The sequence below is a fragment of the Aquarana catesbeiana genome, linkage group LG07, assembly GCF_042186555.1.
Source record: "Aquarana catesbeiana isolate 2022-GZ linkage group LG07, ASM4218655v1, whole genome shotgun sequence".
In the NCBI taxonomy this organism is placed as follows: Eukaryota; Metazoa; Chordata; class Amphibia; order Anura; family Ranidae; genus Aquarana; species Aquarana catesbeiana.
Window position 1 is genome coordinate 21537629 of NC_133330.1, and position 14160 is coordinate 21551788.

The window sequence follows — 14160 nt, forward strand, 5'->3', positions numbered from 1 at the left end:
ACAGGGGGCCAGGTGAGAGAGGGGGGGGCGTAGGGGGCCAGGTAAGAGAAGGAGGGGCCGCAGGGGGCCAGGTGAAAGAGAGAGGGGGCAGGTCAGAGAGAGAGGGGACAAGGTGATAGAGGGGCCGCAGGGGGTCAGGAGAGAGGGGCCGCAGGGGGCCAGGTGAGAGTGGGTGGGGGCGTAGGGGGCCAGGTAAGAGAAGGGGGGGCCGCAGGGGGCCAGGTGAGAGAGAGAGGGGGCCAGGTGAGAGAGAGGGGCCGCAGGGGGCCAGGTGAGAGAGAGAGGGGGCCAGGTGAGAGAGAGAGGGGCCGCAGGGGGCCAGGTGAGAGAGAGAGGGGCCGCAGGGGGCCAGGTGAGAGAGAGAGGGGGCACTTTACCACTCTAAACTGGTAACCTGTAAACATTTTTAAAGCGTCGCCTATGGAGATTTTTCGTAACGTAGTTTGTCGCCATTCTACAAGTGTGCGCAGTTTTAAAGCGTGACACGTTAAGTATCTATTTACTCAGCGTAACATCATCTTTCATTATATATATGAAAAAAAAAAATTGGGGTATATATTGTGTGTTGTTTTTTTTTTTTTTTAATTCATTAAAATGTTCACAGCTGTATTCTTTGCGTCTTTTATGTCTGTATAAAGTTCCTCCTTAAATTACCCATGGATCATCCTCATTGGGTAGATTTCATTCAAGCTGGTCAGTGATTGGTGGGATTGGAGCAGACTCCTCCTCCTGATCGCCTCTCTCTTTCCCTCCATTGTACAGAGCAGTGACAAAAAAATAAAAGAGGTGATGGAACCCCGAGCAACCAATCACAAATCCGCCCCTTCCCTCTCTGATCTCTGAAGAGGAAATGTCACTCTCAGCGCTCACCTCCCATTGGCCGCTCCGGGTTCCATACCAGACACGTGACCCGCCGGCAGCCGATACATTGTATCCAGTGAGCGCTCCGGGGATACAATGTGACTACACATCCCGGCATGCCCCGCGCCCAGCTGTCAGTGGTTTTCTCCCGGCATGCCCCGGGCGGAGGGCAGTTCCCGGCGTGCAGTGCGGTTCCATGCTGATGTCCTGAAGATGCCGATGAAGGGGAGATTCCCGATCCGCCGGACCCTCCAATATCTGCAGAGCGGCGAGATCGTCTTCCGGGATCCGGTCCGGATCATGACTGTCAACTACAACACCCGGGGGGAGCCCGGCCTGGGGGCCAGGTGAGAGAGAGAGAGGAGGGGGGCAGGTGAGAGAGGAGGGGGCCACAGGGGTCAGATAAGAGGGGGGGGGGCACAGGGGGGCAGAAGAGAGAGATAGAGGGGGCAGGTGAGAGAGAAGGGGCCACAGGGGTCCATGAGAGGGAGAGGGGCCACAGGGGGCCAGGAGAGAGAGAGACGGGGCCAGGTGAGAGAGAAGGGGCCTCAGGGGTCCATGAGAGGGAGGAGGGGCCAGGAGAGAGAGGGGGGTCCAGGTGAGAGAGAGAAGGGGCCACAGGGGGGACAGGTGAGAGATAGGGGGGAAGGAGAGAGAGGGGCCAGGTGAGAGAGAAGGGTCCATGAGAGGGAGAAGGGGCCACAGGGGGGGCAGGTGAGAGATAGGGGGGAAGGAGAGAGAGGGGCCAGGTGAGAGAGAAGGGTCCATGAGAGGGAGAAGGGGCCACAGGGGGGGCAGGTGAGAGATAGGGGGGAAGGAGAGAGAGGGGCCAGGTGAGAGAGAAGGGTCCATGAGAGGGAGAAGGGGCCACAGGGGGGGCAGGTGAGAGATAGGGGGGAAGGAGAGAGAGGGGCCAGGTGAGAGAGAAGGGTCCATGAGAGGGAGGAGGGGCCACAGGGGGGGCAGGTGAGAGATAGGGGGGAAGGAGAGAGAGGGGCCAGGTGAGAGAGAAGGGTCCATGAGAGGGAGGAGGGGCCACAGGGGGCAGGTGAAAGAGACGGGGCCACGTGAGAGAGAAGGGGCCTCAGGGGTCCATGAGAGGGAGGAGGGGCCAGGAGAGAGAGGGGCCATGTGAGAGAGAGGGGCCACAGAGGGCCAGGTGAGGGAGAAGGGTCCATGAGAGGGAGGAGGGGCAGGTGAGAGAAAGGGGGGCAGGTGAGAGATACGGGGCAGAAGAGAGAGGGGGGTCCAGGTGAGAGAGAAGGGTCCATGAGAGGGAGGAGGGGGCCAGGAGAGAGAGAGGCGGGGCCAGGTGAGAGAGAAGGGGCCTCAGGGGTCCATGAGAGGGAGGAGGGGCCAGGAGAGAGAGGGGGGTCCAGGTGAGAGAGAGAAGGGGCCACAGGGGGACAGGTGAGAGAGGAGGAGCCACAGGGGGGCATGAGAGGGAGGAGGGGCCACAGGGGGGCAGGTGAGAGATACGGGGGAAGGAGAGAGAGGGGCCACAGGGGGCCAGGTGAGAGAGAGAAGGGGCCACAGGGGGCCAGGTGAGAGAGAGGAGGGGCCACAGGGGGCCAGGTGGGAGAGAAAGAGGGGGGGGCCCGGTGTGATGGAGAGAGGGGCCTCAGGGGTCCGGGTGAGAGAGAAGAGGGGGAGACATAGGGTGGGTGCAGATTCATGGTGAGACTGACCACAAGGGATCCGTCATGGATGACAGGCAGGGTGGACCCATAAAGCGCGGACAGGTAGGAATGAAGAGAAGAGTGAGGGCAAGCATGAGATCATTGTGGGCTTCTGGGACAAATGTGAGGTCGTAAGGGGCCAGAGAGAGAGAGATCTCTGTGAACATGGGCTCATAGAGGTGAGTGTATAGAAGGCTGTGGGATGAGCGTGTATTCATATGGGGCCACTGGACGGGTGTGAGGCTATACAGGGCCGCTGAATAAACGTGACATCATATGGGGCTAGCTGCAGAACGAGTGTGATGTCATACAGGTTGTCTGTGATGTCATGTGGGGGCTGTGGGAGGAGCATGAGATCACATGGGGTCAGGGGACAAGAGTCAGGTCATATAGGGACACTGAATGATCATGAGGTTATATGGGACGAGTGTGAGGTCATTCCGGGCTGCAGAATAAGCATTGGGTCTTATGGGTCCAGGGCATGAGTGTGAGGTCATATGAGGTCACCAGGCAAGTGTGAGGTCATTTTGGGATGAGTGTAAGCTGCGTTACTTCACAGAGCAAGGACAGCTGTGATCTCTGAGGCCATGTTTGAGCTCATATGGAAGGCATGGCTGAGTGTAGGGGGAGTGTGAACTTGTAGAGGGTGCCCCCTGTGGGTGTTTTTTGATGTTGCAGCTCTGAAGGCCGTACAAGCTGAGACATTGCAGTTTCATGCTGATCACAATAACAAAGACTTTGCTCTATCCCGTCTTTTATTTGCAGAAATTTTGTGTTCTTTAATATCCCTCAAATCCAGTATAAGAATCCCTGGGTTCAGATAGTGACCTTCAAGAACATGACCCCGTCTCCATTCCTGCGGTTTTATTTAGGTGAGTATAAAATCCACAGTGATGACTTCTTCATGTTAGGTAATGGTTCTTATCCCGACTGTTATCTCTGTACACCGTGCAGAACATCAACAGGCTTCGTCTCTAAATAGTTAAACAAGTAATCCACAGGTGTGACCAGTGAGAAGGGGGGGGTACCAGGGGACAGGTGAGCAAGGGGGGGGGGGGGGCTACAGGGGGACAGGTGAGTGAGAGAGGGGGGCTGCACGGGGAAAGGTGAGTGGGGGGGCTGCAGGGGGACAGGTGAGGCGCGGGGGGCTGCAGGGGGACAGGTGAGGCGCGGGGGGCTGCAGGGGGACAGGTGAACGAGGGGTGGGCTGCAGGGGGACAGGTGAACGAGGGGTGGGCTGCAGGGGGACAGGTGAACGAGGGGTGGGCTGCAGGGGGACAGGTGAACGAGGGGTGGACTGCAGGGGGACAGGTGAACGAGGGGTGGGCTGCAGGGGGACAGGTGAACGAGGGGTGGGCTGCAGGGGGACAGGTGAACGAGGGGTGGGCTGCAGGGGGACAGGTGAACGAGGGGTGGGCTGCAGGGGGACAGGTGAACGAGGGGTGGGCTGCAGGGGGACAGGTGAACGAGGGGTGGGCTGCAGGGAGACAGGTGAACGAGGGGTGGGCTGCAGGGGCACAGATGAGTGAGGGACGGGCTGCAGGGAGACAGGTGAGCGAGGGGTGGGCTCCTGGGGGACAGGTGAGAAAGGGGAGACGCACGGTGGTGGTGGGGGCAGTTGAGCGGGCGATAGTGGGCAGGTGAGAGAGGGAACTACAGGGAGGCAGGTGAGAAACAGGGCCACATGGGGACAGGTGAGGGGGTACTACAGGGGGATAGGTGAGACACAGGGGGCCAGTTGAGAGGGGGGGGGGCGCAGGAGGCCAGGTAAGAGAGACCAGCCTGGGGCAGGGGCTGACCAAGAATGACAAAGTGGGAAGATGAGAGAGAAATGGGGCCAGGTGGGAGAAGATGACCCATGGTGACACGGGGGCAGGGCTAGAGAGAAACTGAGCACAGAGGCCATGTGAGAGAGTGATCACTGGGGGTGAGGTGGGAGGGACTGATCTGGGATGATGGGGAACGCAGGACAAGAGCAGATTCATAGTGAGGCTTCTTCTCCAAAGAGCAATGTTGAGGGCTGTAACCCATACAACCAATCAGATCGCCTCTTTCTCTGAGTTGGCTTGAAATGGTCACTTAAAATTTGATTGGCAGGTTATTGTTCTTTGTAGACTATCATTGCTGGTGTGGTCGGGCCCTAAACCATTGAGTTTCATTTTAAGCTGCAATTCAGCTTCCTATCCCCTCCTTCCTATCCCATTTAGTACTGTGAAGGGATGTGCGTGTTTACCAATATTTAGAGTTGGACCACCCCAGCCTTTTGTTTCCTGTATAAATTTTGGGTCGTGTTGCTTTATTATACATTTTAAAAATAATATTTTTTTTTTTTTCATTTTAATCATGGGCAGACAACGGCGAGCAGGTTCTCGTTGACATGGAGGAAAAGAGCCACACGGAAATTGTGCAGCATGTGAAGAAGATCCTGGGGAAGAGCGAGTAAGACTCATAGGAGACAATTTACTTTCTCACCACTAGAGGGCTCCTCACACAGCTCAGCAGGCTGCAGAGACCGAAAATGTATCTTAAACTCTGAATGGGGGTTCACAAGCCACAGCCGTGATGCTTCACTTTGCAGCCACGGCTAAAATTATCCTTCCTGCCTATTCAAGCAAAAGGGGTCACACCAGAACCACCCTGCAGCCACATGGTTGCGGAGCGGTGGTGCAGCATGTATAGGGTTAAAGCAGCCGTTAAAAAGGCAGCATATCGGCTCCTCGCTGCCTGTCAAATGCCTTTGTAAAGCGATCGGTCAGTGAGCTATTGTGTTCTGCCAGTGGGGAGCCTTCTGGCCAGCAGAACAGGATTACTGCTGGCAGCTATAGTCGCCAGCAGTAATTGCATATACAAAATCCAACAGGCTGGTTGTACCCAAGTTGATTGATGGATCGACTTGGGTACAACCAGCCTGCCCATAGATGGATGGCATCTTGGCTGGTCCCTGCTGAACCATCTGGGATTCGATCCATCTATGGCCAGCGCGGTGACGTCACAGGACGACGTTTCGGGGCATGCGCTCGGACTATTAAGACAGGCGCACTCCTTTTTCAAGCTCATAGGAGAGAAAAAGTAGGTTCATTTCTGTGACTCACAACTGAATTATGGCCCAAATCGCTCCGATCATACGTCTTAAGAAGTTTCCTAACTTCCCTTTTTAGTCTTGCAAAGTTGTACAGGCTCCGCCTCCCTTTTTTATTTTATCAACTTTATTGCTATTCGAAGGGATGAACAACATCCCTTCGAATAGCATGGGTCATGACAGGTTCTCTTTATGGAGAGATCTGGGGTCTATTAGACCCCAGATCTCTCCTCTGGCCTCCAGTGCAACTGTTCAGACATTAGATTGGTCTGATCGGCTGCTTTACTGCCAGTTAAACACAGAACAGAAACAGGAAGTGACAAAATCCTCATTTCTTCCTGATTGTGACGTCACACAGTGGGAGGAACAACATCAGTTCCTCGCACAGTGTCCCAGAAACTGTAGGCCACAGAGATCGGTTTAATCAGATGCTTTCACAAGTCTGTAATGGCTTGTAAACAACAAACCGGAGGTGGCAAAATGCTTGTCGCTTCTGGTTTCATAGACCGTAGAGATGATCGAGGAAGCATCCGTTCCTCCCTCATCTCTATGGTCAGCCGGCAGAACCACCAGCTTCAGTCCCGGGCTCCCGGTGGAACAGGAAAGTGGGGGAAGGCAGCGAGAGGGGGACCACCTTTGTCCACATTTAAAAGCGATTCAGCAGCTATTTTGCTGCTCAGATCGCTTTTACATTATTTGCCTGCTGGGGAAAAAAAAAAAAATACCGAGGTCATGACTACAGTTGTAGACATGACCCTGGTAAAGGACATACGAGTACAGCTATATGGGGCAAGTGTATAAAAGTAGAGCTATACTCGCCTCTGCTCCGGCGATGTCCCATGTGTGTGCCAACATCTTCCCACCGGCCTCTTTCAGGTTCAGGATCTGACGACTCTCTCCTTACATCCCCCCAAAGTGACAGCTGGCTGAACAACCAATCGCCAGACACCATCGCTGTCACATGGTTGAAAGAAAAGTGAGTCGCATTCACCCCTCCTTTTGGATACACTTTAAATTCTTCACTTCTCTTTCTATCATCAGGGAAACGCTGAAAGCCGAGGAGAAAGCCAAGATGGTGCTATCCCACCCAGCCAACTTCGGCCCGAAGAAGTACTACTTGAGGGAGTGCATGTGCGAGGTGGAGGGCCAGGTGCCCTGCCCAGGGCTGGTGCCGCTGCCGAAGGAATTGACGGGAAAGTATAAAAGTAAACTGAAAGCGGAGAGTGCGGTGTGAGCCCCTCCCCCCCCCAAGCTGCTATTGACTGGCACGTTTGAAGCCGGGCTACTATTTAATGAATCACCCAGCTCTAGAGTGCTCCTTACCAGCAAGACACACTATTGTATAGTTGCATTTTTATTGGTTGAATATTTTTCTATACTCCTGTTAAATTAAAAGTCATCAGTTCTAGTGGTGGTCAATTTCTGAAGTTTTCGTTTCAATGGGCGTCTCAGAGATAAGGATTCGGGTAGACGGGAATTCAAGATCAGATTCTGCTAGTACACAGTGCAGGGGTCAGGAGTACATAAGAGTTCACATGTAATGTAATTCAGGGATCAAAAGTAAATAATGCAGAGGTCAGTAGTATGTAGTACACAGTGCAGGAGTACATAACACAGAGTTTGCATGTAATGTAATGCAGGGGTCGAAAGTAAATAATGAAGAGTACAGGGGTCAGGAGTACATAGTTCACATGTAATGTAATGCAGGGGTCAAAATAAATCATGCAGAATGCAGAGGTCAGGAGTAAGTAAGTGTGCAGACAGTAGTAGGTAACGGAGTGCAGGGGTCAGTAGTAAATAAAAGTGCAGGGATCAGTGGTATGAAATGCAGATTGCAAGGGTCAGAAGTAAAAGTTCAGTAGTATGTGATGTAGAGTTCAGGGGGTCAGTAGTAAGTATTGCTGTGCCGGGGTCAGTGATAAGTAACAAAGCTTACACAGGAATAAGACTTTGCACTCCAAGTCTTAGTTCTAATTTGTAAGCCATAGGGAAGCAAATTCTCACATTGTTCTGTTGTGTTTTTGTTTTTTTTTTTGTTTTTTTACCTCAAAAATCACAATTCCAAACAGAAAAAGCAGCTCATATTTTTTTTTTTTTTGCATCCCAAAAGCTTTATTGTACCTTTTTTTTTTTTTTTTTTTTTTTTTTTTTTTTTTTTTTTTAAATGTATTCACAAAGCCAGAGTAAAGAACATTGCTCTTACCCCTTGACACTTAGTCATGATGAAGTCCCTGTTGGAGTGAAACACGTTGGAGGTCTAGGGTATGGCAAAGAGGAATGAGCTTCAGTTAGGCTTTGTGAACATAAGCATTCACTCATTCTATTTTTTTTTTTTCTCTTTGCATCTTAAAAGCTTTATTGTAACTTAAACATATTCACAAGCCCAGACTGAACAACACTACTCTCTGAAAGACCCTGACCCTGCTCCTAGGGGCTTAGTCATGACAAAGTATCTGTTGGAGTGAAACGCGTTTGAAGTATAGGGTATGGCAAAGAAGAATGAGTTTCAATTTGGCTTTGTGAATATGTTCAAGTTACGATAAAGCCTTTAGGATACAAAGAAAGGAAGAGAGGATGTGCTGCATGCTCGTAGTTGGATATGTCGGGGAGGAACAGACTTTAAGGGTTTGTAAACCCTCTTTTAAAAAAAACAAAAAACAAACATGTCTATACTTACCTGCTCTGTACAATGGTTTTGCACACAGCGGCCCCAATCCTTTTTCTCTGAGGTCCCCCTCCGGTGCTCCAGACTCCTCTTTATCGGGTGACCCCACGGAAAGCAGCTTTACATGGGGGGGGGGGGGGCACCTGTGCAGGCTCACTCCCGAGTTGACACAGACAGCGGGACTCGGCCCCACCCCTGCGTCACAGCTTTTTATTGACAGCAGTGGAAGCCAATGGCTCCCGCTGCTATCAATCAGTCCAAAGAGGAGAGCGACTGCGGCTGGAGCCGCTGCGCTCATGCACATTGCTGGATCGGGCTCAGGTAAGAAAAGGGGGGTTTGGGGAGGAGCTGAGGAACAGAAGGTTTTTTTCCCCTTAAAAGGGGTTGTAAACCTGTGTGTTTTTTCACCTTAATGCTTCCTATGCATTAAGGTGAAAAAACACCTGTCAGTGACCCCCCCCCCGTTTTACTTACCTGAACCCTCGAACTTGACCCACGGGGACGTGCTGTCTCTCTGCCCAGGGTTCTCAGCTCTTGATTGGATAGATTGATAGCAGCGCAGCCATTGGCTCCCGCTGCTGTCAGTCAAATCCAATGACGCAGGCGCCGGTGGGGCTGGACTGAGCCCTGCTTTCGGCCTCTATGGACGCAGAATGCTGGACTCGGGAGCGCGCCGGCAAGGTAACCCCCTCGGGGAAGAGCTTCTCCGAGGGGGTTATCAGATATGGGGAGGAGCCGCCGGGGGACCCCAGAAGACGAGGTTCGGGGCCACACTGTGCAAAATGAGCTGCACAGTGGAGGTAAGTATATGTTTATTTATTTATTTTTTTTACCTCTTTAATACATTGTCTAAAGATTGAGACTTTACAATCACTTTCCCAAAATCTTTTTATTGGTTTTTAAAAAGAGAAACAAAAACAGATAAAGAGAACAAACAGTTAAACATACATTGGTCTAATATGATGTCTATGTGATCCTTGCAGGAATCACGCTGTCACCTTATTCACGAAAAATATATTATGAAATCAGTCATAGCGTTACAGTTTACTGGGTCATGAGGTGGTGCTATGTGCAGTTGTACATGGTAAAATAGCATATTGTAGATTATTGTGTACACCTGGCACCCGCTTGGGAGCTACTTTGTGATTGGGGTCTACTGAGAGGCCTCTGAAGCGGTGGAGGGATCTGCCAGCCACTTAGACCAGACTTTGCTAAATTTGTTGGGGCAGCCTCTGTTGTCATATGTGTCTTTATACAGAGGTAAGCTATTGTTAATTAATTGTTTCCACAGGGAGAGAGGAGGGGGGGTTGGTTTGCGCCAACTAAGGGCTATAGCTTTACGGGCATAGAACAGGAGCAATCCCACCAGTGTGCTTCCCGCCACCGTAGGAATTAGTTGTTCTACCAGGCCTAGTATGCAGATTGACATTGATGGTTGTAGTGGCACAGAGGTGATTTGTGTGATAAAGTCCAATATCTCCCTCTAGTATCCGACAATTGCCGGACAGGTCCAGAAGATGTGGGTGAAGTCCCCAGGAGTCCCACCACATCTCCAACATCCGGGAGGGGAGTCATGGTTCATTTTGTGTAGTCTGTGAGGGGTAAAATATGCCCGATGGACTATCTTGAATTGGATCAGGCGATCTCTCAGAGAGACCAGGGAGCTAAATGGAAAATCCCATATGTCATCCCAGTCATCGTTGTCAAAATTGGGGATGTCATGGGACCATTTAGATCTTAGCTTTTCCATAGTTGGGAGGGAGGTGACAGTCAGGTGTGAATATAATTGAGAAGTGGGTTTTTTCACACAATCTGATCTAAGAAGGTCCTCCAGTGAAGATTGGACTAGTTGAGGAGGGGAGTTGGAGAATTGGTGACTAAAGGCATGGGAGAGTTGAAGGAATCGGAAAAAATAGGACTGGGGTATATTAAAATCGGAGTTTAGTTTGGAGAGCGGGACTAGGGATTGATTGGAGATAATCTGTGCCACCGTTTTAATGTTAAATTTGGTCCAGGCATGAGGCTCAGGTAGTTTATAGATGTGCTCCAGGGTTGGGTTTGAGACTTTACAATCACTTTAAGTGAGTGGGCACCTACGTCTGGCGGGCAAGCCCCAAGACCACCTGGAACAATACTTCTTTTTTTTTTTCTTCTGTGTATGTTAAAAAATCACAAAATGTACTTCAAAGAGACAGATGACGAGGGCGGGATAAACATTTCCTCCGTGTCGGGCTTCGCCTTCCTTCCGGATCCTTCTCTTCGGTCCTCGTCAGTTTGATCGTAATTAAGGAAGTTTTCAGGACGTTCCGTCGTTTTCTTTTCCGCGACACCTCAAACCTTTAATAAAAATCGCAGGTGTCGCCCTAATCCTCGGTGATTTCCCTCTCCCAGATGTATTTCTCCTTCTGCTTTTGATCAGCAGACTTTTCCGCTCTCCGTCGGAGCGTTTGATGTGCGAACGAGCGGTAATTACCAGCTAATTTCCATTCGTCTCTCTGGCGCTGGGTGATTAGGTGTAGAAAGGGACTCTGGAAACGGAAGTAGATCAGAGAGAGATTGAGATGCTCCGACTCCCACTCTTCTTCTAACTAGGGCAGATATTTTATTCTAAGACACGCCGGGTGGCTTAACCCGTTAACCTGCTCTCTGTGCCGCGCAAGAAACCTTTTCAACTGCGACAGCGCCGTCAATGCCAGACTTCGAAGACAAAGCGACGTCGTGCTTCGCACCACCCACTCCTCGCTTCTTTATAGGGCCGGGTAATTACTGCACCTCCGACTGTGAAGGAACAAAGTCTCAGCAGGTGATGCCGTCCTTTTAAAGCCAAACTGTAATAGCTTTTGGTAAATGTTATCTTATCTTAGAAAATATTCAACTTTATGAAATAATGTTAGCATTTTTTGTTTTGTACCACTTGTAAAATATCTTTTAAATATAAAGATCTTGTGCAGAATGCAGCCATGCAAATCGGAAAGCCTAGCGCTGCCTTCACGGATCTGTAAACCGGGGGTAGGCAACCCTGGAGAGGTGGTACTCCTCCTAAACAAACATGGAGGAGATCAAAGATTAGCAGGATGTAGCTGTTTTTAATTTTTAAGGAAATAACCTAGCAAGGCCCCATTTGAAACAATTAAGAACGGTTTAAAGAGTTCAGTGGTCAGTAGTTTGCATTGCAGCATTCAAAGGTCAGTAGTAACAGAGTGCGGGAGGTCAGAAGTAACAGCGGCCTGTATGTCAGTGCAGGGGTCAGGTATACATAACAGAGTAAATGTAATGCAGGGGTCATAAGTAAACAATGCAGCGTGTAGGGGGTCAGGGGTAATTAACACAGAGTGCGGGGAGTAGTGGTATGTAACAGAGTGCAGGGGTCAGTGGTATGTAATGCAGAGGTCAGTAGAAAATAAGAGTGCAGCAATCAGTAGTAACGCAGAGGTCAGAAGTAAGTAACAAAGAATGCAGGGGTCAGAAGTAAAGTTTAGTAGTGATGCAGAGTTCAGGGGGTCAGTAGTGTGCAATGGGGTCAGTATTAAGTAACAAATAGTGCAGAGGTTGGAAGTACTGACACAGAGTGCAGAGGTCAGTACTAAATAAATTGTGCAGGGATCAGTAGTAAGTAACACAGAGGTCAGTAGTAAAGCAGGGTGCAGAAGTAACAGAGTTTAGTAGTATATGATGCAAAGTTTAGGGGGTCAGTAGTTTGTAATGCAGAGGTTAGTAGCAAATAACGATGAGTGCAGGAATCAGTAGTATATAACACAGAGGTCAGTAATAAGTAACGCAGCGCAGAGTTCAGTAGTATGTAATGGAGTGTGCAGGGGTCAGTATTGGGTAACAAAGAGTGGAGAGGTAAGGAGTATTGAGACAGAGGGCAGCAGTCAGTAGTAAATACCAAAAGTTCAGGGATCAGTAGTAAGTAATGCAGAGGTCAGTAGTAAATAACAGTGCAGCAATCTGTAGTAACACAGAGGTCAGTAGTAAGTAACAAAGAATGCAGGGGTCAGAAGTAAAGTTTAGTAGTGATGCAGAGTTCAGGGGGTCAGTAGTGTGCAATGGGGTCAGTATTAAGTAACAAATAGTGCAGAGGTTGGAAGTACTGACACAGAGTGCAGAGGTCAGTACTAAATAAAGAGTGCAGGGATCAGTAGTAAGTAACACAGAGGTCAGTAGTAACGCAGGGTGCAGAAGTAACAGAGTTTAGTAGTATGTGATGCAAAGTTCAGGGGGTCAGTAGTATGTAATGCAGAGCTCAGGGGTCGTTACTGAATAATGCAGAGGTTATTAGTAAATAACAATGAGTTCAGGAATCAGAAGTAACGCAGAGGTCAGTAGTAAATAACAGAGTGCATAGTTCAGTAGTATGTGAAGCAGAGTTCAGGGGTCAGTAGTGTGTAATGCAGTGTGCAGGGGTTAGTATTGGGTAACAAAGAGTGGAGAGGTCAGTAGTAAATACTAAAAGTGCAGGGATCAGTAGTAAGTAACACAGAAGTCAGTAGCAACGCAGGGTGCAGAAGTAACAGAGTTTAGTAGTATGTGATGCAAAGTTCAGGGGGTCAGTAGTTTGTAATGCAGAGGTTAGTAGCAAATAACAATGAGTGCAGGAATCAGTAGTATATAACACAGAGGTCAGTAATAAATAACGCAGCGCAGAGTTCAGTAGTATGTGATGCAGAGTTCAGGGGTCAGTAGTGTATAATGCAGTGTGCAGGGGGGGGGGGGTTAGTATTGGGTAACAAAGAGTGGAGAGGTCAGTAGTAAATACTAAAAGTGCAGGTATCAGTAGTAAGTAACACAGAGGTCAGAAGTAAGGCAGAGTGCAGAGGTCAGAAGTAACAGAGTTTAGTAGTATGTGATGCAGAGTTCAGGGGTCAGTGGTGTGTAATGCAGAGCTCAGGGGTCAGAAATATGTAATGCAGAGGTTAGTAGTAAATAACAAAGAGTTCAGGAATCAGTAGTAACGGAGGTCAGTAGTAAATAACAGAGTGCATAGTTCAGTAGGAATATATAAGACATTTATTGGACAGATTCTAGTGACAGAACATCATATCCACATCCCTGTTGGGTCAATAGAAAAGAAAGAGAGAGTAACAAAGAGTGCAGGGATCAGTAGTAACGCAGAGGTCAGAAGTAAAAAAAGAATACAAGGCTTGGATGTAACAGTGTTCAGTAGTATGTGATGCAGAGTCCAGGGGGTCTGTAGTGTGTAATGAAATGTGCAGGGCTCAGTATTGAGTAACAAACAGTACAGAGTTTGGGAGTATTGACACAGAGTGCAGAGGTCAGTACTAAATAACAAAGAGTGCAGGGGCAGAAGTAACAGAGTTTCGCAGTATGTGATGCAGAGTTCAGGGGTCAGTAGTGTGTAATGCAATGTGCAGGGGTCAGTATTATGTAACAAAGAGTGGAGATTTCAGGAATACGCAAAGAGTTCAAATGTCAGTATGTAATGTAGCATTCAGAGGGCAATATTATGTAACAAAAGGTTCAGAGTAGTAGAGGAGTGAATAATGCAGAGTGCAGGGGTCAGGAGTAACTAATGCAGAGTTCAAAGATCAGGAGTAGCCAACATATATAACACCCAGACGCAAAAAAAATTCCCCCTCTTCACTACAAACATCTATCCCCAAGATAAAATTCCCCACAGCACAAATTCCTTCCTCCATCTGTAGAATTCATTCACTTGACATGAGCTGTTGGCTGGATTCATGTTGCAGTTCTGAGAGGCGGAATGGTGGGGATGGTCTGTGATCAATCCCCTATGGAAACTGACTAAGCTAGACCTCGGTGTCTCTCCTCCGATGCGGCCTACAGGTGTGTGTAATCCAGGTGTAGCCTGCGATGAAATTGAGTTTGACACCCCTGAAGCACATAGACTCAGT

General features: G+C 49.4%; 1 protein-coding gene across 1 annotated transcript; it reads left to right on the forward strand.

The window, feature by feature from the left end:
- The first annotated feature begins 975 nt into the window (after window positions 1-975).
- MRPS25 (mitochondrial ribosomal protein S25) lies at window positions 976-7027 on the forward strand. Its single transcript, XM_073591750.1, has 4 exons — window positions 976-1208; window positions 3306-3412; window positions 4892-4979; window positions 6661-7027. The coding sequence occupies exons 1-4, from the start codon at window positions 1015-1017 to the stop codon at window positions 6851-6853; spliced, it is 582 nt and encodes a 193-aa protein (XP_073447851.1). The 5' UTR covers window positions 976-1014; the 3' UTR covers window positions 6854-7027.
- The last annotated feature ends 7133 nt before the right edge of the window (window positions 7028-14160 follow it).